The sequence below is a fragment of the Nyctereutes procyonoides genome, unplaced genomic scaffold (genome assembly GCF_905146905.1).
Source record: "Nyctereutes procyonoides isolate TBG_1078 unplaced genomic scaffold, NYPRO_anot_genome, whole genome shotgun sequence".
NCBI classification, from domain to species: domain Eukaryota; kingdom Metazoa; phylum Chordata; class Mammalia; order Carnivora; family Canidae; genus Nyctereutes; species Nyctereutes procyonoides.
The window spans coordinates 42,978,431-42,999,256 of NW_026575140.1; the positions used below are offsets into that span (position 1 = coordinate 42,978,431).

Genomic DNA, 20,826 nt, shown 5'->3' on the forward strand with positions numbered 1-20,826 from the left:
CTTACCTGTTATAGTATTAGGCGTTTGTTTTTAAAATATATTACAAACTACATCTAATGGTCTTGTGCTAGGGCTACCTTTAATAAAAAGATTTTGAGGCCTGTAAAAAATTGATAGCATAATAGAGTTGGTGAATATTGATAAATTATTTCTAATACTTCTGTTTCAGAAGAAAGATAAAAAATCATTAAGACTAATAGTGGTTGTTGTTTTTTAATTCTTTTGAGAAAAGGTATTTGGTTGGACTGGTGAACTAGGACCTGGAATTTACTGGTTAATTCCTTCCACAACTGGCTGTAGGCTAAGGAAAGAAAGAAAACCAATAACTGAAGAGGCCCAACTTGTGTACAGAGATGAAACAGGGGAATTATTTCTTACAAAGGAATTTAGGTAAGTTTTGTTTGTTAAGGTTAGGACTATAACATCTAGATTGGTTATAGATCAATAGCCTATCCTTTGGCCAGCTTCCACCCCCACCCCCAGATTCTAATTCAGTAATTCAGCTCATTCACTAGGCATCTAAAAGTGACTTTCCATTCACGGGTCTGGGATTGCCATTCATTTCTGGGTTCCATACATTTGGCAAAATAACTTTAGTCACACATGTATAGATATCTACCTGACTAGACACTGCCTTAGGAATAGACCCTGCTAGTTGCACTGTTAAGTTAGATAACTGTCAAATATGAAATCCAAATGCTTAGGTGGTTCTCTCATACCCTAGATATATACAATAATATCTGGAAGAAGAAAAAGAAGGAGGAGGAGGGGGAGGGAGAGGGGGAAGGACGAGAAAACCGGAAGAGAAAGTAGAAAGGAAGGAGGGAATTACTATTCATTGAGTTCTTACTATGAGATACTATGAGATACTATGGTTCTTTTAAAACCTTGTTTATCTCATATTAGATTGAATAAGAAATATATCTAGATACATTTAAGTTCACAAAAATTGTTTTAATGCCTTAATATTACTTCCTTTTAGTCTAGTTGCCTTGGGGACAAATAATTTCCTATCTTTATAATTTTAGGTCAACTTTATCAGATATATTTGAAGTAATTGATTTAGATGGAAATGGTCTTCTAAGCCTTGAAGAATATAATTTTTTTGAATTGAGAACAAGTGGTGAGAAATGTGATGAGGATGCTTGGGCTGTCTGCCGAGGTAAGCACTTATCTTTTTCTTTTCTCTTTTCTTTTCTTTTAGGTTTTATTTATTTGAGAGAGAGAGAAGTACATAAGTGGGAGAAGGGAGAGGGATAAGCAGACTCTGTGCTGAGCTCAGAGCCAGATGCAGGGCTCAATCTCCATGACCCTGAGATCGTGACCTGAGCTGAAATTGAGTCAGTCACTTAATCCGCTGAGCCACCCTGGCACCCCACACTTTTCTTTTTCTTAGTGGATATATTAAAAATATGTAGCATCCTTTCATCGTTAAGAAATAAAATATAAAACTGTGAAGATAGAATATTATTATGGCAATTAGGACAGTTAAAAAGTAATAGCATTGTGGGGCACCTGGGTGGCTCAGTCTGCTAAGTGTCGCCTTTGGCTTAGGTCATGATCCAGGCAGGCTCTCTGCTCAGTGGGGAGCCTACTTCACCTTCTCCCTTGCTTTCCTTCCTGCTCACACTCTCTGTCTTTCTCGAAAATAAATAAAATCTTAAAAAAAAAAAATAACATTGTGTATAGACCATAAAGATGTAAACATTTGTTTTCCTTAAATTGATAGTTATTGTAATATGTAAGTCAAAAGAAAATATCAATTACTTAAATGTAATTTCATTTTTAGCCCTTGCTCTTTGGAACTTAGAATGAAAAAAAACTTTGTCCCAGCTCTTTGATACTAATAGGATTGAAGTTGTCAAGAGCCCCAAACTGTGCCCAGGAGAGGGCAGCAAAGAACTAATAGGCTAGGGTTTTATTAAAAATTAAGCAGTTTCAAGGAAGTTCTTTTTTTTTTTTTTTAAGATTTTATTTATTTGAGAGAGACAGAGATAGCGAGAGAGAGCGCACACACAAGTGGGAAAGAGAGGGAGAAGCAGGCCCCCTGCTGAGCACATGGGACATGATTCTAGGACCCCAGAATCATGACCTGAGCCGAAGGCAGATACTTAACTGACTGAGCCACCCAGGTGGCCCTCCACGAAGTTCTTTATATATGTTAAGAATTCTTTAGTCTCTTGTATTTGAGCTGAATTAAGGAAGTACATGGAGGTATAAAAACTAAAAATACCAAGATGGGCAAAGAAAAATACTGAGAATGAGTCAAATTCTGTTATCTCTTAGGAGAAGTCTGGGAAGAGGGTAGGACTTGTGTATTTAAGCCAAGGACTGAAAGATCAAAGGGAAAACCAAAAAGCCATAGCCAGCTATGGATCACAGAGTAAGAAGGCCAGAATGCAGTCAGGAGGCAGATTAGCTCACATATTGGTGTCATTGGGGTAACAATGTATCCTACTCCTTTGGTTCTTAAAATGGTCTAAGCTTGACAAAATCAGTGAGCCAGGTAGGAGTCTGCTAAATCTATCTATCTAAATAGCAAATAAAGTAGAAGTGTTATTAATACAAAAGTTTTCAAAAATATATCTCTTTTTGACTGAAAGTTTATATAGTATAATCAGGAACAAGACATACATATTGATTTATATTATTAAGCTTTGTGTTTTTTATAATAAATTTATTTTTTATTGGTGTTCAATTTGCCAACTTACAGAATAACACCCAGTGCTCATCCCGTCAAGTGCCCCCCTCAGTGCCCGTCACCCATTCACCCCCACCCCCCTCCCTCCTCCCCTTCCACCACCCCTAGTTAGTTTCCCAGAGTTAGGAGTCTTTCATGTTCTCTCTCCCTTTCTGATATTTCCCACACACTTTTCCCTTATATTCCCTTTCACTATTATTTATATTCCCCAAATGAATGAGAACATATAATGTTTGTCCTTCTCCGATTGACTTACTTCACTCAGCTATTCAACATAGTACTGGAAGTCCTAGCCTCAGCAATCAGACAACAAAAAGACATTAAAGGCATTCAAATTGGCAAAGAAGAAGTCAAACTCTCCCTCTTCGCTGATGACATGATACTCTGCATAGAAAACTCAAAAGCCTCCACCCCAAGATTGCTAGAACTCATACAGCAATCCGGCAGCGTGGCAGGATACAAAATCAATGCCCAGAAATCAGTGGCATTTCTATACACTAACAATGAGACTGAAGAAAGAGAAATTAAGGAGTCAATCCCATTTACAATTGCACCCAAAAGCAAAAGATACCTAGGAATAAACCTAACCAAAGAGGTAAAGGATCTATACCCTCAAAACTATAGAACACTTCTGAAAGAAATTGAGGAAGACACAAAGAGATGGAAAAATATTCCATGCTCATGGATTGGCAGAATTAATATTGTGAAAATGTCAATGTTACCCAGGGCAATTTACACGTTTAATGCAATCCCTATCAAAATACCATGGACTTTCTTCAGAGAGTTAGAACAAATTATTTTAAGATTTGTGTGGAATCAGAAAAGACCCCGAATAGCCAGGGGAATTTTAAAAAAGAAAACCATATCTGGGGGCATCACAATGCCAGATTTCAGGTTGTACTACAAAGCTGTGGTCATCAAGACAGTGTGGTACTGGCACAAAAACAGACACATAGATCAATGGAACAGAATAGAGAACCCAGAAGTGGACCCTGAACTTTATGGTCAACTAATATTCGATAAAGGAGGAAAGACTATCCACTGGAAGAAAGACAGTCTCTTCAATAAATGGTGCTGGGAAAATTGGACATCCACATGCAGAAGAATGAAACTAGACCACTCTCTTGCACCATACACAAAGATAAACTCAAAATGGATGAAAGATCTAAATGTGAGACAAGATTCCATCAAAATCCTAGAGGAGAACACAGGCAACACCCTTTTCGAACTCGGCCACAGTAACTTCTTGCAAGATACATCCACGAAAGCAAAAGAAACAAAAGCAAAAATGAACTATTGGGACTTCATCAAGATAAGAAGCTTTTGCACAGCAAAGGATACAGTCAACAAAACTCAAAGACAACCTACAGAATGGGAGAAGATATTTGCAAATGACGTATCAGATAAAGGGCTAGTTTCCAAGATCTGTTACTAAGCTTTGAATAACAAGATTGATAATAAAAAGAATATTATTTTTAGGAAGATAATAATCATCTTATAACTTCAATGATACAATCTTTTGATTGTCTATTGTTGGTACTAGAGCACATTCAGTAAGAGTGAATCATAATTAGAATTTTCTTAAGGTAAAGTTTCTGATAAATAAAGTTTTAGTTTAATTAAATTGGGAGAGCCTGGGTGGCTCATTTGGTTAAACATCTGACTCTTGAACTCAGCTCAGATCTTTGTCTTAAGGTCGTGAGGTCAGGCCCTGAGTAGAGTCTACTTAAAAAATAATAATTGGTAGAATTGATAATTATCTTTTTTTTTCTTGTCTTTATTTATTTGTTCATGAGAAACACAGAGAGAGAGAGGGAGAGGCAGAGGCACAGGAGAGGGAGAAGTAGGCTCCATGCAGGGACCCTGACGTGGGACTCGATTCCAGGTCTCCAGGATAATGCGCAGGGTTGAAGGCAGCGCTAAACTGCTGAGCCACCGAGGCTGCCCAATAGTTCTCATCTTTTGAGAAATTACCGTATACTAGTTCTAAGTTCTCTCTCTCTCTCCCTTTTTTTTTTTTTTTTTAGAGAGAAGTGGTAGGAGAGGCAGAGGGAGAGAGAATTTTTTTTTAAAGATTTTATTTATTTATTCACAACAGACACAGAGAGAAAGAGAGAGGCAGAGACACAGGCAGAGGGAGAAGCAGGCTCCATGCAGGGAGCCCAACGGGGGACTCGATCCCAGGTCCCCAGAATCACACCCCAGGCTGAAGGTGGCACCAAACCGCTGGGCCACTGGGGCTGCCCGAGAGAGAGAATCTTATGCCGACTCCACACCCAGTACAGAGTCCAATGTAGGGCTCAATCTCACAACCCTGAGATTGATGACCTGAGATCATGACCTAGCTGAAATCAAGTCAGATGCTTAACCAAGTGAGCCACCTAGGTGCCCCCAGTTGGAAGTACTTCTATATACATCAGCTCTCTGAGGTATATTCTTACGCTTGTTTTGCAAATAAGGAAACAGAATCAAAGAGGGTAAAATTTCACAGCTGAGTTTCACACCCAGGCAGTTAAACTCCAGAACCTTGAATACTCTGCTGCAAAAAATTCCTCAAGACTGGTTGACTTAAAAAATGATTTGGAGGGAATGTCTCCTTCATCAACATTGAACTATTGCAAATAATTGGACTTTTTTTAAGTTCCGAAGATTTTATTTTTCTTGTCTTACATAATATTAATTTTATCCATCCTTCTCCATGAAAATGAGAAAACGTATTATTTGTCTGGAAGATCATTTTAATAAACTTTTTATACTTAAAGTTACCTTAATTTTTATTATTTTTTATTAAGACTTTATTTTTAGAGCAGTTTTAGGTTTATAGTAAAGATTGCATAGATCTCTCATATGTTCCTTCTCCACTCTCTACCAATTTCCCTTATTTTTAACATCTTGCCATTAGTATGACACATTTGTTAAAATTGACGAACCAATACTGATGTGTTTTTATTAACTAAAATCCATAGCTTATATTAAGGTTTTATTGTGCTGTACAGTTCTCTGGATTTTGACAAATATATAATGTCATGTACTTGCCATTACAGTATCATACAGAATAATTTAATTGCCCTAGAAATCCCTTGTGCTCTACCTATTAATGTATCTATTCATCCCTTCAAACCTCTGGCAACCACTAATCATTTTACTGTCTCTCTAGTTTTGCCTCTTCAAGAGTACCTTGTTGTTGAAATATCATGCAGTATGTAGCCTTTTCAGACTGGCTTCTTTCACTTAGCAATATGAAAATTTCATAATTAGACATCTTTTTTTGGCTTGATAGCTCATTTCTTTTTAGCACTGAGTAATAATTCCATTGTATGAAGGTACCATAGTTTGTTTATTCATTCACCTATAAAGACATGTTGGTTATTTCCAATTTTTGGCGATTACGAATGTAGCCATGTGCAGGGGCACCTGGGTGGCTCAGTTAAGCATCTGCCTTCAGCCCACGTCATGATCCCGAGGTCCTGGAATCAAGCCCCACATTGGGCTCCCTGCTCAGCAGGAATGTGCTTCTCTCTCTCTCCCTCTGCTACTCCCTCTGCTTATGTTCTCTCTCTTTCTCTCTCTCTGTCAAATAAATAAATACAATCTTTAAAAAAAAAACACTCGTGCATATTTTTGTGTATATATAGTTTTCAATTTGTGTCAATTCATTTCAATTTGGTGATTGCTGGTATAGTAAACCTATGTTTAACTGTAAAAAAAAAACTGCCAAATTGTCTTCCAAAGTGGCTGTACCATTTTTTATTCCCACCAGGAATGAATGAATTCCTGTTGCTCCACATCCTCCTCTGCATTTGGTATTGTTAGGTTTTTGGATTTTAGCCATTCTAATAGGTGTGTATGTTGTTTTAAGTTGCAATTCCTTAATGATGGGATCTTCTCATATGCTTATTTACCATCTGTATATCTTGTTTGGTAAGGTTCAAATCTTTTGCTCATTTTTTGATTGAAGTGTTCATTTTCTAATTTTTGAGTTTGAAGAGTTCTTTGTATATATTGTATACAAATTTTATTAGCTGTGTTTTGCAAGTATTTTCTCCCTGTATGTGGTTTGTCTTTTCATTCTCTTAATCGTATTTTTCACAGAGCAAAAATGTTTATTTTTAATGAAATCCCACTTAACTATTTTTCCTTTCACGTGTCATGCTTTTGGTTTGTGTGCTTTTGATGTTGTATCTGAAAACACATAGCAAAACACAGAATCACCCAGATTTTCTCCTGTTATCTTCCAGAAATTTTATAGATTTGTACTTTGGCTCTATGACTCAGTTAATTTTTGTGAAAGATGTAAGATCCTTATCTACATTTATTTTTTTGCCTATAGATGTCCAGTTGTTCTAGCACCACTTATTGATAAAAACTATCCTTTCTCCTATGAATTGACTGTTCCTTTGTCAAATATCAGTCCTGTATATTGTACAGGTCTATTTCTGGGTTCTCTATTCTATTACACTGATCTGTTTGTCTAATCTTTTGCCACTACTACACTATCTTGAGTACTATAGCTTTAAGAACATCTTGAAGTTGGATTTTTTTTAAGATTTTATTTATTCATGAGAGACCGAGAGAGAGAGAGAGAGAGAGACAGAGACAGAGACACAGGCAGAGGGAGAAGCAGGCTCTATGCAGGGAGCCTGATACGGGACTCAATCCCAGGTCTCCAGGATCACACACTGGGCTCTAAACCGCTGAGCCACCTGGGCTGCCTGAGCATCTGACTCTTGATTTCAGTTCAAGTCATGATCTCAGAGTCATGGGATGGAGCCCTACATTGGGGTCTGTGCTTGGCAGGGTTATGTTTCTCTCTTTCTCTCTCTCTCTCTCTCTCTCTCTCTCTCTCTCTGTCTCTCCCCCTGCTCTTGCATACACACACTCCTTCTGAAATAAATAAACCTTTTAAAAAATTAGGTAAGAAAGAAGCTTTTGGTTTTTTTGACAGACAATTTTGATACAAAGAAGAATGAACTAACAAGACAAGGCTTTATGGATCTGAATCTAATGGAAGCCAATGATCGAGAAGGAGATCCTCGTGACCTTTGGGTAACTCTACATTCAATGGGCTACAATAAAGCTCTGGAATTGACAGAGGTAAAGCAATCTGAAAGTTTTGCAGTGGGTTTAATGTCCATAATAATTTACTTTGTTAACATTTTCTTGACACATGACTTTTGAATTGGGCACTCAAATCCTTGAACTTCAATATATGAATAGTGAGTGCAGCAATGTGTTTCTGCTAGTTTATGTAATTAAGTTCCTGTTCTTACCTGAAATTTAGTTACTTCCAACATTTAAGTAATTCAGGAACAAAGGAGTTTGAGTATATGAGATGCAGAAAAAAATTGGTAATTAAAAAATTCTGTTTCTTAATTGGTGATGGCTATTTTAGTTGCTAAAGTCTCATTTCTGTAGGGAATTCTTTGTCCTAAAGAATAAAGAATAAGGGGAATGTGTCTGTATAAGAATTGGAATTCTGATCTTTTGACAAAAAATACTCCTTGGGTTAATATTTGTAAAACACTTGGGGGATCCCTGGGTGGCGCAGCGGTTTGGCGCCTGCCTTTGGCCCAGGGCGCGATCCTGGAGACCCGGGATCGAATCCCACGTCGGGCTCCCGGTGCATGGGGCCTGCTTCTCCCTCTGCCTGTGTCTCTGCTTCTCTCTCTCTCTCTCCCTCTGTGTGTGTGTGTGTGTGTGTGACTATCATAAATAAATAAAAAAAATTAAAAAAAAAACACTTGGGATGGTGCTTGATATATATATATATATATATATATATATATATATATATTGCGTATATATTAGCTATTACTATTAAGACTTGCAGTAAGCCAGAGAAATAATAAAAATGAGGCCTTACTTCTTAAATTCTGTATTTGGTGTCAAGTTTAAAATAAAGAACTAATGAGTTTCACGCCATGCATCAGATAATAGTACATTTGTTGTTTATATCCTTAAAAATAGTATCTGTCCTTTCTCCAAGTACATCAGCTCAGGAGGATAATACTAGTAATATCAACAAAGTGTATTGAGACTTTGGTTTAAGACCTAGCTTTGACATCATTCAAAATCTCTTTTAAACCTCTTTTCTGAGAAGTTCTCTATAATTTTTTTGCCATTTTAAAAAATGAGAGGTAAATAGTTACAGTAACTTTTTATATCCTACTTTAACCTAACAGTTCAGTGAATCCCACATTCGGACTATGGTGCAAAATTAACTTCAAATCTTTGAATAATATTGTATCTACTACACATCCCTTAGCTTAATAAGAGAAATTAGTTAAGAGCAATTTAAGACATTTTACAGCATTTACTGATGTCATTGGCCTTTGAAACCATAGGCAAGAAGGATTTCTGAGATAAAACTCTTTTTTAAAAGATTTATTTATTTATTTATTTATTTATTTATTTATTTATTTATTTATTTATTTATGAGAGAGAAAGCAGAAGAGTGCCCAGGGAGGAGGAGAGGGAGAGGGAACTTCAGCAGACTCCTTGCAGAGCCCAGAGCCTGACTGGCGGATTGATCCTACAAACCCATGAGATCACAACTCGAGCTGAAACCAACAACAATTGGATGGTTAACCAAGCGAACCACCCAGGCACCCTTGTTTTTTTTTTTAAATTTTTTTAAGGATTTTATTTATTTATTCATGAGAGACACAGAGAGAGAGGCAGAGACACAGGCAGAGGGAGAAGCAGGCTCCATGCAGGGAGCCTGATGTGGGACTCAATCCCCGGACTCCAGGGACATGCCCTGGGCCAAAGACAAGCTCTAAACCACTGAGCCACCCAGGTGTCCCAAAGGTTTTATTTTTAAGTAATCTCTACACCCAACATGCAGCTCAAACTTATAACCCCAAGATAAAGGATCGCATGTTCTTCCAAGCCAGCCAAGTGCCCCAGTTGTGGCCTTTTGACAGTGAAATATTTTGACCCATCCTGAAAATAAATATACTGTTATTTGTAGTGTCTATTCATAAAACCATAGAGAAACAGTCAACTGTATAAAATCAATTTGGAAATGCTTAGAGAGTCTTTTGGAGCATAGTCTCAGTACACTTACTACCATTTTTTCCATGTTAATTTAGTTACAGATAAAGACTAACCACATCCTTCATCAATTTAGGGAATTTTTTCCTCAGTGATTAATATCATAGCTGATTTGTCTCTATTGGTGTGAGTGGTTTCATGGAGAATTTTATCTAGCATCCAGGTGGCCATTCTGGTTTTACATAAGGAATTTAGTCAGAACAATCTGCTTAGTATGATCTGTTAAAAGTATTTCTATAATACTTTTAAAGTACTTGTATAGTATCTATAATATAGTATATTGGCTTCTATAGAACTTTTACATTGTGTCTCTTCCTTTATGGTCATTATTTTAGGTATCAAATAATATATTTGTTGTTCTTTTTTTAAAGTAAGCTCTACATCTCAAAACCCTGAGATCAAGAGTTTCATGCTCTACCAACTAAGCCAGTCAGGCACCCCTTGTTCTTTTATTATTATTTTTTAAGATTTTATTTATTCATGAGAGACACAGATTGAGAGAGGCAGAGACACAGACAGAGGGAGAAGCAGGCTCCTTGCATGGGGAGCCTGATGCAGGACTCAGTCCCAGGACCCCGGGATCACGCCCTGAGCCAAAGGCCAACGCTCAACCAGTGAGCCACCAAGCCATCCCTCCTTGTTCGTTTTTAAAGGGTACCTGATCAGAGGGGGAAAAAAATCCCCCTTTCTTTTTTCTATAGCATTTTTTAAAAGTCAGTTATTCTAATAGCATTTTTAAAAAGTCAGTTATTCTAAAAGCATACTAGCTATTAGTTTATATATTTTACTTATGTCTGAGAGAGAGCCACAGTTTCGTCATTTGAGTGTATCTCATGGTAAAGAAAGAGGTTTTACAAGAGACTAGGCAACTTACTGTATGTCAAACCTAGTGTTATTTTTCGTTTCTTTCTTTCTTTAGTATGAGACCCATTAACAAACAAAATTTAGTCAGGAGCATCCAAATTTAGTCAGGAACATCCAAAAAGTCTTCTTGGCATAGATACTTTTGGTTTACAGAATAATAGTGGAGACATTGTCCTAATTTAGTAAGGTTTATAGAGTTGTTGGACTGAGAATGTTACACCAGCAGACAGTAATGCTAGGAGAAAACAACAATTCACAATTAACTAATTGATATAAAAATGTTAGGTACTTTCCACTAGTGATAGGAATGTATATATGTGGTAACATTTGATTTAAAGGATTCGAGTAGGGGGAGGTAGCTCGGAGGGATGCATGAAAATAGGTTATGGGGATTAAAGAGGACACATGTGATGAGCACTGGTTGATGCATGGAAATGCTGAATCGCTATATTGTACTCCTGAAACTAATATTACACTGGTTAACTATACTGGTATTAAAGTAAATGTAAAAACATAAATGGTTCATGTAAGACCTGAAGTTGTTCTGACTGATTTAGTTAATGCTTATAATTGTTCTAAGACAAGGAGGCTATTCAGTTAAGATATTAGCTTTAATTTGCAGTGATTCTTTGATATGTGCGATTTTACTGAGTTAATATACCAAGAGCATGACCTGACATTTTCATATTTGAAAAAAATAAAAGGTTTATGATAATCTAGGAAGAATCGGTCTGTAGTCTTATGAATGTGTTCCAGTTGGTTTGAATATATCTCTAGAGTCTTTTGCTGAGAGGAATTTGGAAACCTTCTGTGGTACTTTCTTGAATCATGTATAATGTAGGGAAATCTAATGTGTAGGTGAGTTCTAATTTGATCCCACCTATTAAATTAATAGATATGATGTCACAAAGAATAATCAAAGTATCAGTTACAGTTTACATTTCGGGAAAGGACTTAGGATTTTTGGAAATCTCATTATTCGAATGGTTTTAGTAGACCAAGACAAAATTCCATTTATTTTAATTATTCTAGAATTTACTATGTACTCTCAGTTTGTCTTATTTTTTCCCTCCATAATCAGGCATAACCAGTCATTTTTACTTTATTTTTTCTTATTAAACCCTCTAATTCAGTCTTCAGAATTAATAGATTATCCATTCACTGTATCAACCTATGAAGGCTATCAAAGAGCAACATAACTTCTTTATTGTTCTTACTACAAGAGCATTGCCTCTATTTCACCATGACTTAATAATTTGTTCCTTTATTGAATATACAAAACACATGTCTAGTTTCTCCCTCTTTTTTCTATTTTTTTTTAAGATTTTATTTATTTATTCATGAGTGACACAGACAGATAGGCAGAACACCGGCAGAGAGAGAAGCAGGCTCCATGCAGGGAGCCTGATGCGGAACTCAATCCTGGGACTCAATCCTGGGACTCCAGGATCACACCCTGGGCTGAAGGCAGGTGCTAAACCACTGAGCCACTCAGGGATCCCCTCTTTTTTCTATTTTTAAAAAAGAATTTCATTGTGTAAATTCCTTTTACAATTCAGAACTGGGAGAATTTTACTTCTTTTTTTTTTAGATTTTGAGAGCTATGTGATATCTTACCTCAGTTTTGTCTTGCCTAACAGGTAGCTGAGAGCCAAATTTTGTGCTAAATATAAGTATCATGGCCTAAGCTGGGTTTTATTATTACAGTCTTCCTCATCTTCCTTACTGTATATTGGTAATTCTGCAATTAACAATTTATAATGAATAGTATTCTTACTTATAGTATCCTTCCTATACTATCCTATAAATAAAAGATAAAGCCCATGAACAGAAAATATAATGTAGTTATAGGGAAGCTTTTTTTAGAGTAGATAAAGATTTTTAAAGTTTTAGAGAACAGGGATGCCTGGGTGGCTCAGCGGTTGAGCATCTTTCATCAGCCCAGGGCGTGATCCTGGAGTGCCAGGGTCGAGTCCCACATCAGGCTCCCTGCATGGAACCTGCTTCTCCCTCTGCCTGTGGCTCTGCCTCTCTCTCTCTCTCTCTCTCTCTCTCTCTCTCTCTGTGTGTGTGTGTGTCTCATGAATAAATAAATAAAATCTATAACAAAGGCCTTTTAAGATTTTTACTTTCATAAATCTTTATGTATTGATATTCTTTGATTGAATAAAATGATAACCAACCCTTGAAAAATAGCAAAATACCAGAATCTGTTCAATACTGAAAAAATAAATTAAACCTTTAAAATTACATAATCAGGATCCCTGGGTGGCTCAGCGGTTTAGCACCTGCCTTTGGCCCAGGGCATGATCCTGGAGTCCCGGGATCGGGTCCTGTGTCGGGCTTCCTGCATGGAGCCTGCTTCTCCCTCTGCCTCTGCCTCTCTCTATGTCTATAATGAATAAATAAATAAAATCCTTTTTTTTTTAAAGACTTTATTCATGTATTCATGAGAGAGGCAGAGACACAGGCAGAGTTGCAGGCTCCATGCAGGGAGCCCAATGTGGGACCTGATCCCAGGACTCCAGGATCATGCTCTGGGCTGAAGGCAGGCGCTAAACCGCTGAGCCACCCAGGGATCCCCAGATAAAATCTTTAAAAAAAAAATTCCATAATCATTCTTATAACTATCATAATCTTTTTTTTTTTTTTTTTAAGAATTCTACATTAGGGGATCCCTGGATGGCGCAGCGGTTTGGTGCCTGCCTTTGGCCCAGGGCGCAATCCTGGAGACCTGGGATCAAATCCCACATCGGGCTCCCGGTACATGGAGCCTGCTTCTCCCTCTGCCTGTGTCTCTGCCTCTCTCTCTCTCTCTCTGTGACTATAATAAATAAATAAATTTTTTAAAAAAAGAATTCTACATTATAAAATATTTTCACACATATCACCTATTAGATATTTCCAACAACCCTTGGCAGAATATATACTATTTGTTCCCATTTTTTTCAATGAAGAAACTAAGCCTCATAAAAGTTAACTAACTTCTCCAGGTCACATAGCAAGCAAATGGCAAAATCCAATTACAAACCCAGATCTTCTGCTTTCTAGTCCAATGATGTTTCATTTTACTGTCTCTTATAAGAGTGACTTTATTGGGCAGCCCGGATGGCTCAGCGGTTTAGTGCCACCTTCGGCCCAGGGCGTAATCCTGGAGTCCCGGGATCGAGTCCCACATCGGGCTCCCTCTGTGGAGCCTGCTTCTCCTTCTGCCTGTGTCTCTGCCTCTCTCTCTCTCTCTCTCTCTCTCTCTCTCTCTCATGAATAAATAAATAAAATCTTAAAAAAAAAAGAATGACTTTATTATTGACAAAGGTTGGAATCATTAAAAACTTTCTTAAAAATTTCTGCTGATGTTCTGCTAACTTCAGACTTCTTTTGTCCCCCAAATAAAAAGATGACCAGCTGTATGTATAAATTCACTATTTATTCAACAGATAATATATTGGATGCCTACCATGTGGTGAGTCTGTAATAAAGAGGCACCAAAGATCAATGATGAATAGTCAGAATTCTTGCTTTTATGGTGTTTACATTCCATGAAGAAGAATGATAAATTAAATGGAAAATAAAATCATTTCAGAAACATTTGGAAAGAAACAAACCAGAGACCAAACTAGGGAAGAATAATGCGGGGGGACAGGAGATTGGAAGACCCGAGCAACTTTCTCTACAGAGGTGATCCATAAGCCTCAACCTGAAGATACCCATGTAAAAAGATGTGAATCTTCCAAGCAGATAGAATACTATACACAAAGTCTCTGATGTAGGAAAGAGCTTTATTTGTTCTGGGATCTGGATGATCAGAGTATTAGGACTATAACAAGGCAGGAGGACTTGGTTGGACAGAGAGACAAAGGCTCCTGTGTTGTGTTCACCATCTTTTGGCTATGGTAAAGACTATAAGGGACATTAGAAAGATCCATTTCCAAATGCAGAATTCACTTAGATCTCAGATTTTGAAGGTACTTTTACACTAACTTTGAACTGTACATTTCTTTTTCTACATTCTTTTTGGTGCTCTATATCCATGATTTAAGTTTATAATTGTAAATATAATAATTCTTTTATATTCCCTTGATGATTTCTTTCTGTAGCCTTAAAGTTAGAAAAGGATATTAAATAACTAATATGACATATATTTGTTTTAAACCAAATGGAGGGGTGGTGCTGTGACTTAAAGGAGGTATTACTGATTTGCTTGAGATTATGGTTTTCTTTTTTTTAAATCATCCTTCCTTTTTTTTTTTCTCAGATTTTATTTATTCATGAGAGACAGAGAGAGAGAGAGAGAGAGAGAGAGAGAGAGGCAGAGACACAGGCAGAGGGAGGAGCAGGCTCCATGCAGGGAGCCCTATGTGGTACTCGATCCCGGGTCTTTGGATCACGCCCTGGGCTTGAAGGCAGCGCTAAACTGCTGAGCCACCCTGCACTGCCCTGGTTTTCTTTCCTTTTCTGTGAAAATTGTCAGTTAACATGCTAACAAAAAGAATCATAGTTTCATGCTTTTTATATTACTGTATTCATAGTACTAAAATCTTCTAAATGTGTATTGAAAAGGACAAATTAGAAGGTATGGTACATCTTAAATCATTATAAACATACTAATAAGTATTTATTTTAAATTCTATCAGAAGGCTAAAGCAAGATTTGTTTTTTCTTTCTTATCAGGCATGTCCATTTATCATTGATATCTATGCAGACAAATGCAAGCCAAGAATTAAAGCTGTCCATATGGAGGCATGCAGTGGGCAACTCGAGAAGGCCATCTGTAAATCTGTTCTTAACAAAGGCAATGCCAGGGTAATGGATGGCTATGAAGATATAATTGTACATACTTATAAGCATGACACCTGGATAACATCAGTTATTGAAAACAAGGTATTATTTATGAGGTGGTTCTCCTCATACCTGCATTGTTTACTAATGTGTTCCATCTTCTTTCTTTTTTTTTTTTTTTTTTAATTTTATTTATTTATGATAGTCACAGAGAGAGAGAGAGAGAGAGGCAGAGACACAGGCAGAGGGAGAAGCAGGCTCCAGGCACCGGGAGCCTGACGTGGGATTTGATCCCGGGTCTCCAGGATCGTGCCCTGGGCCAAAGGCAGGCGCTAAACCGCTGCGCCACCCAGGGATCCCCCATCTTCTTTCTTATTCTATTCTTACATAGTAATTAATATCACATTGTATTAATAATATTTATAATGGGCAGTTCTTCTCTGGTTTCTAATTCAAATTGAGCATCATAATTTTTATGCATTTTTAAAAGTTTGAGATAATTATATTATGAAAATTAAATATTTGGGATCTCTGAAGATAGAGCATAATCTGGGTACAAAGTAGTTTGTCTTCACACATAATTATTTCAAATAACAGTGGGTTTTAAAGAAATGTAAACGAAGTAAAATAATTTACTCAACTTTTTACACACTTTGAAATATCAGAAATTCTATAGATTGTCATCATTTTATCTAATATATTCCACTACCCAGGAACTATTTTTATCAAGCCAATTATTGCTAACTTTAGCTACCATCCCTGCTACTTCTGATATTGCAGGCCAAGAGAATACATGCATAAGTGCTAAGGGATACCAAGCCTTCTAGAAACGTAAATTTTCATAAAATCTTAACTCTAGATGGCTAGATTTTTAGGACTGTTGGGTTATTTCTTTTAGTTCCTGGGTGAGACTTAGATTATTGTTATGCCTACCATAAATTTCTTAAAGTGCTTAAGGTTTGGCTGAGTTTTGAGTCAATGTGAGTACATACTATGTAACTAACTCTTCTAGTCATTATAGGGGCCACTATAAGTGTCATAGGCTGGTTGGGAAGACAAAATTAATACTCTCAAAAGCCAGAGAATAATTGGATGTTATATTATATAAGACTGTTTATTTGTGTAGTAGTTTTACTGTTTTTGTGTTTCTTGTAGTTGATGTTAGTTTGGACCATAGAAGTTGAGGAAGGAGTTATGATGAGGGGAAGGGGACTGTGGTATGGGATTGGAGACAAACAAGGTAGGATTAGATATGTAGAGACAGCCATTAGAAGCAGAGAAGCAGTGTAAGGAGTTACATGAGACAGTTAATGTGAAGTATAGAGGAAAGAGTGGGAACATCCACTATGCAGAAACAGAGAACTTTATTTGGAAAGGAGTATTACAAAGATAAATAACATAGGTTGATGGGTTCAGATTATATATATATTCTTAAAAATGAGGTAGAGGACTAGGGTCCCCAGCCAGGAGATTCCAATCTTCAAGTGGGTCATAAAGCTTTGAAGGGTGATTCCTAAGACCTAGCATGCTTTCCCTTCCATCCTCTACATTTTATTAGAACTAAAAGGGTGGCTGGGAGTCACTGTCTTACCAGTTTCTGAGTTCTCTAGTTAGCTATCAGTTCTCAACCCTCCAGCTCCTTCCTTTCCCTCAAGGAAAATTAAACTTCCCTGCACCAAAATGAATAATATTTTAGAGTTTCCCATTTGCTAGGCTCTTTACATTTATTAATGCATCTACTTCTCACAACAACCCAATGAGATAAATACTATCTGTATTTTACGCACAGAGAAACTGAAGCATGAGGACGTTAAATACCTTACAGAAGGTCACATGCTAAGTAGTAGAGCTGAGAAATGAATCCAGGTAGTCTAATGTTATCCTGCCCCTTTGAATTCATTGGGGAGTGCTTGTAGCTTCTTTAGCAAGGGAATACTTTGGTACCTACATTTCTTTCACTGACCAGCTTCATTCTGCCTTCTCTTGCTTCCTATCCATCCTAGAGGCTATCTATTATCTATGATCTGACATCTAAGTATCTCAAGTATTGCTTCTTCCATTAGGTCTTGCTTGCTAACCCAGTCTGAGCTAATGTTTCTGTGTTTCTATAGTTTCTGTGTTTCTACTGATCCTGTGAATACCTCTATCATAAGACTTACAAAGTGTTTTGTAATAATCATTTTGTTTGCATTTATATAGTCAGATAATAAAGTGATTATTCACATCAACAATGAGCTAAGTAAAAACTGCGTAAACAACAGAGGACTCAACATATTTGCAGTAGAAGTGGCACCAAAATCTACAATGGTAATGCAGTGTTTTCTAATTAAAGCTTTTTCTTTTATCAATTTGAAAAAATATTTTTACTATTAACACTATGACTAAATGGAAATATGAAATGAAGTAGAAAATTATTTTGAGTATGATATTTATATTATTATCATCCTGTATTAGGAATTAGGAGATTTTGGGTTTAGTAGAGTTCTATTTGGTTGAATGATTATAAGAGATTCACTTAGCCACTCTGTTCCTGTCTCTTTAAATGTGAAACTAGTATAATATTACCAGCTTTAGATAGTTCACAAGGTTAATGTAAAGATAAAAATAAAATGTTGTACGTGACAGTACTTTGCAGCATCATACAGAAAAACAATGTAGTGCTTATACTAAATGGCAATTTTGCTAATCCAAAATATTTTCATCTACATTAAGATTTTCTAATGTAACCTGAAAGAGAAAATGCCTCTAAGTTTCAAATAACCATCTAAGTCAAGAGCCAGGAATAGTTGTAGTTTCTGGTGTTAGCAGAGCTGTACGTTTCTAATTTAGTCAGAGGTTCAAAGGCAGGGATCCTGGAACTGGTGTAGTGAAGGGAAAAAGGAAAAAAAAACTTCTATTCTTATCTTTTCTTCCTCCATTCTATCCATGAAATCCTAAAATATTCTAGACCAAATAAAGAGGAGAGATTATACAGAATCCCAGTGAGGATTTTGGAAAATGCTCTAGGCTTAGTGAGAAAAGGATATTTACTCCCCTTTCCACTATTCCTCTTTACCCACATTTATATACTATCAAATACTATATTTGAGTAGAATTTATGCTGAATTATTCTGTTAGACACCAGGTCATATTGTAGTTCCCCACTAACGACAAATGGTATAGAATTTTATCTGCAGAGGGATATGTTTTGCATAGGGTCTAGAAATGTTTTCCTGTTTAAAAATTAGCCAAAAATAACATGTGAAAGGAAAGTAAAAGTTTTCTATTTTTTTTATATGCAGGTTTGTCAACATGTAATGCCTCTGAATGAACGACAAGAATGGATATATTATTGTGTGTATTCCCTTATGTCTTAAATATCTTAATTCTACTTGAGACTGTCAAACTAAGAATTATTTCAGGGTTAGTCTGTTATTTGTTGATAAACTAAATGCTAATCAATTTAAATGATGTACATAAATAATAATCTAATTATATTTATTTTTATACCCATGTTATATACTTTATGATTGAAATATAAATAAATATAATAATATTTTTAATGCATGGCTTTCTTATTAATTTAATGGTAAATCTGGGCATATTTCATTTACCAGCAGTAAATCAAAGTAAAGTTACAGATAAGCTTTTAAAAAGTAATATTCGATGAATTCTACAAAATCATGTATACTTTGGTTTAGTTTTACTCATCAAAAAAAAAAAAAACCTCAAGGAAAATGAAAATAGGCCAGCTTCAGCTAGTGCCTTGGGGTCTTACGCTGACTTCTCACTGTTCTATCCCAGGAACCCAACAGGTTACAGACTCCCATCCATGCCACTGTGGTCACAGGCATGTGGCTGTGGGAGGACCTGGGGGCCTCCTGGGTTTTTTCGCTTTCCTCCTGTTGCTGCTGATGCAGCAGCATAGGTCCTGCAAAACCTGCCTCTCCACCAGCAGCTTCTACCTCCTGTTGCACCTCTTTAGCTTTGAGCTGATGCTTCCTCCTCCAACCCCTTCTGGGCCTGCCGGTGTTCAAGCCCTGGAAACTGTTCCACCATCATCCATAGCGGCGGCCATTTGGAAGGCAGGTACAATTGGAGCAACAGGCCCAGACCTGGATGTTGAATTTACTTCTGAGGGGATTCTTGTCTTAATGCACCATAGCACAGTAGGTATGACAACTGATGGTAGTGGTTGATGAGTGATTTGGCAAATAAAACCTAATTCTGCAGCAAATCACAGATTCAGGAATGATTTCCCTGATGAGAAGATCTCTAACATAAACCATTAATATCACAGTTTTCTTAGAGGCCATACAAATATAATACTGGTGCTCTAGGGAAAATGTATATGCAGTTTCTTCAACTATACAATCTGCTCTGGTATCATCTGCTCTTTCTTGCCAAAAGTGATCAATAAGATGAGACAGATCAGAATGTAACATAATGACATTACCTCACAGAACTTGGAGCCTTAGCCATCCAGGAGATAGGAAGTCACACTATGATACATGTGTTTCAGTCTACTACATGTGGTAGTAGACATTTTGCTGAATTAGAGCATGCATAATATCCTGTAGTACTTGTATGGAATTTCAGCTTTCCTCATGCAAAAGCTTTCTTCATCCATTGTATCCCTGTACTACTCAAAGAAGTAGTTAGTGAGGGACACCTGGATGGCTCAGCAATTGAGCATCTACCTTCGGCTCAGGACGTGATCCTGGAGTTCTGCATGGAGCCTGCTTTTCCTCCCTCTGCCTGTTGCTCTGCCCCTCTCTCTCTCTCATGAATAAATTTTTAAGTAGTTAGTGAAAGGCATTCATATTGTTGCTGGTGAAAAATTTTCCCTTCTTTCTTTTGTTGCACCCAATGTGCAGTAAGCCAAAGTCTGAGACCCCGGTTTTTAAGCAAAGAAAGCTTTATTATCAGAAGAGCAGCCCACTGAGAAGGCAGGAGATCATTTCCAAAGTTGCCTTCCCTGTTGAGCCTAGGGACAGTTTATATGTTTGGAGAAAGAGGTAAATACATGAGAGAAGGGTGAAGAATTTCTTGAACCATGAAGTGAGAGGCCTTGAAAGAATCTAGAGGTATGCATTCTTCCAGACTATGAGGTGCCATTTGGGACCTGGTATGATCAGGTACATCAGAAAATTTTAAGACAAATGTTACCATCCAGTACCCATTAGGTTTCTGCAGTGGGTAAACAGGGAGTTGGGGTGAAAAAGGCAAAGTTAATGTAATGATTGATCGTGCGTGCATGAGATTAAGAGATGCATAAAACACAAGTAGGGAACAAAATAGGATATAAAGCTAAAATAATCAACTAATTGAAAAATAGTTCTGCTTCTGCTTTTTTTTTAATACTTATTTATTCATGAGAGACACAGAGAGGGGCAGAGACACAGGCACAAGGGAGCCTGATGTGGGACTCCATCCTGGAACTCCCG

At 37.0% G+C, this 20,826-nt stretch overlaps 1 protein-coding gene and 1 pseudogene across 3 annotated transcripts in view; both read left to right on the forward strand.

Annotated features, from left to right (window-relative positions):
* Positions 1-18,886, forward strand: part of EFCAB7 (EF-hand calcium binding domain 7) — a 50,090-nt gene extending 31,204 nt beyond the window's left edge. For all 3 annotated transcript variants that reach the window (XM_055307059.1, XM_055307057.1, XM_055307058.1), the window contains 6 exons: positions 233-390; positions 1,029-1,162; positions 7,647-7,795; positions 15,293-15,502; positions 17,600-17,707; positions 18,682-18,886. In XM_055307059.1, coding sequence (XP_055163034.1) covers positions 233-390; positions 1,029-1,162; positions 7,647-7,795; positions 15,293-15,502; positions 17,600-17,707; positions 18,682-18,756 — 834 coding nt within the window. In that variant the 3' untranslated portion in view covers positions 18,757-18,886. The remainder of the gene's footprint in view (positions 1-232; positions 391-1,028; positions 1,163-7,646; positions 7,796-15,292; positions 15,503-17,599; positions 17,708-18,681) is intronic.
* A 345-nt stretch (positions 18,887-19,231) lies between these two features.
* Positions 19,232-20,037, forward strand: LOC129496880 (glycerophosphodiester phosphodiesterase 1-like; annotated as a pseudogene).
* Positions 20,038-20,826: the final 789 nt, after the last annotated feature.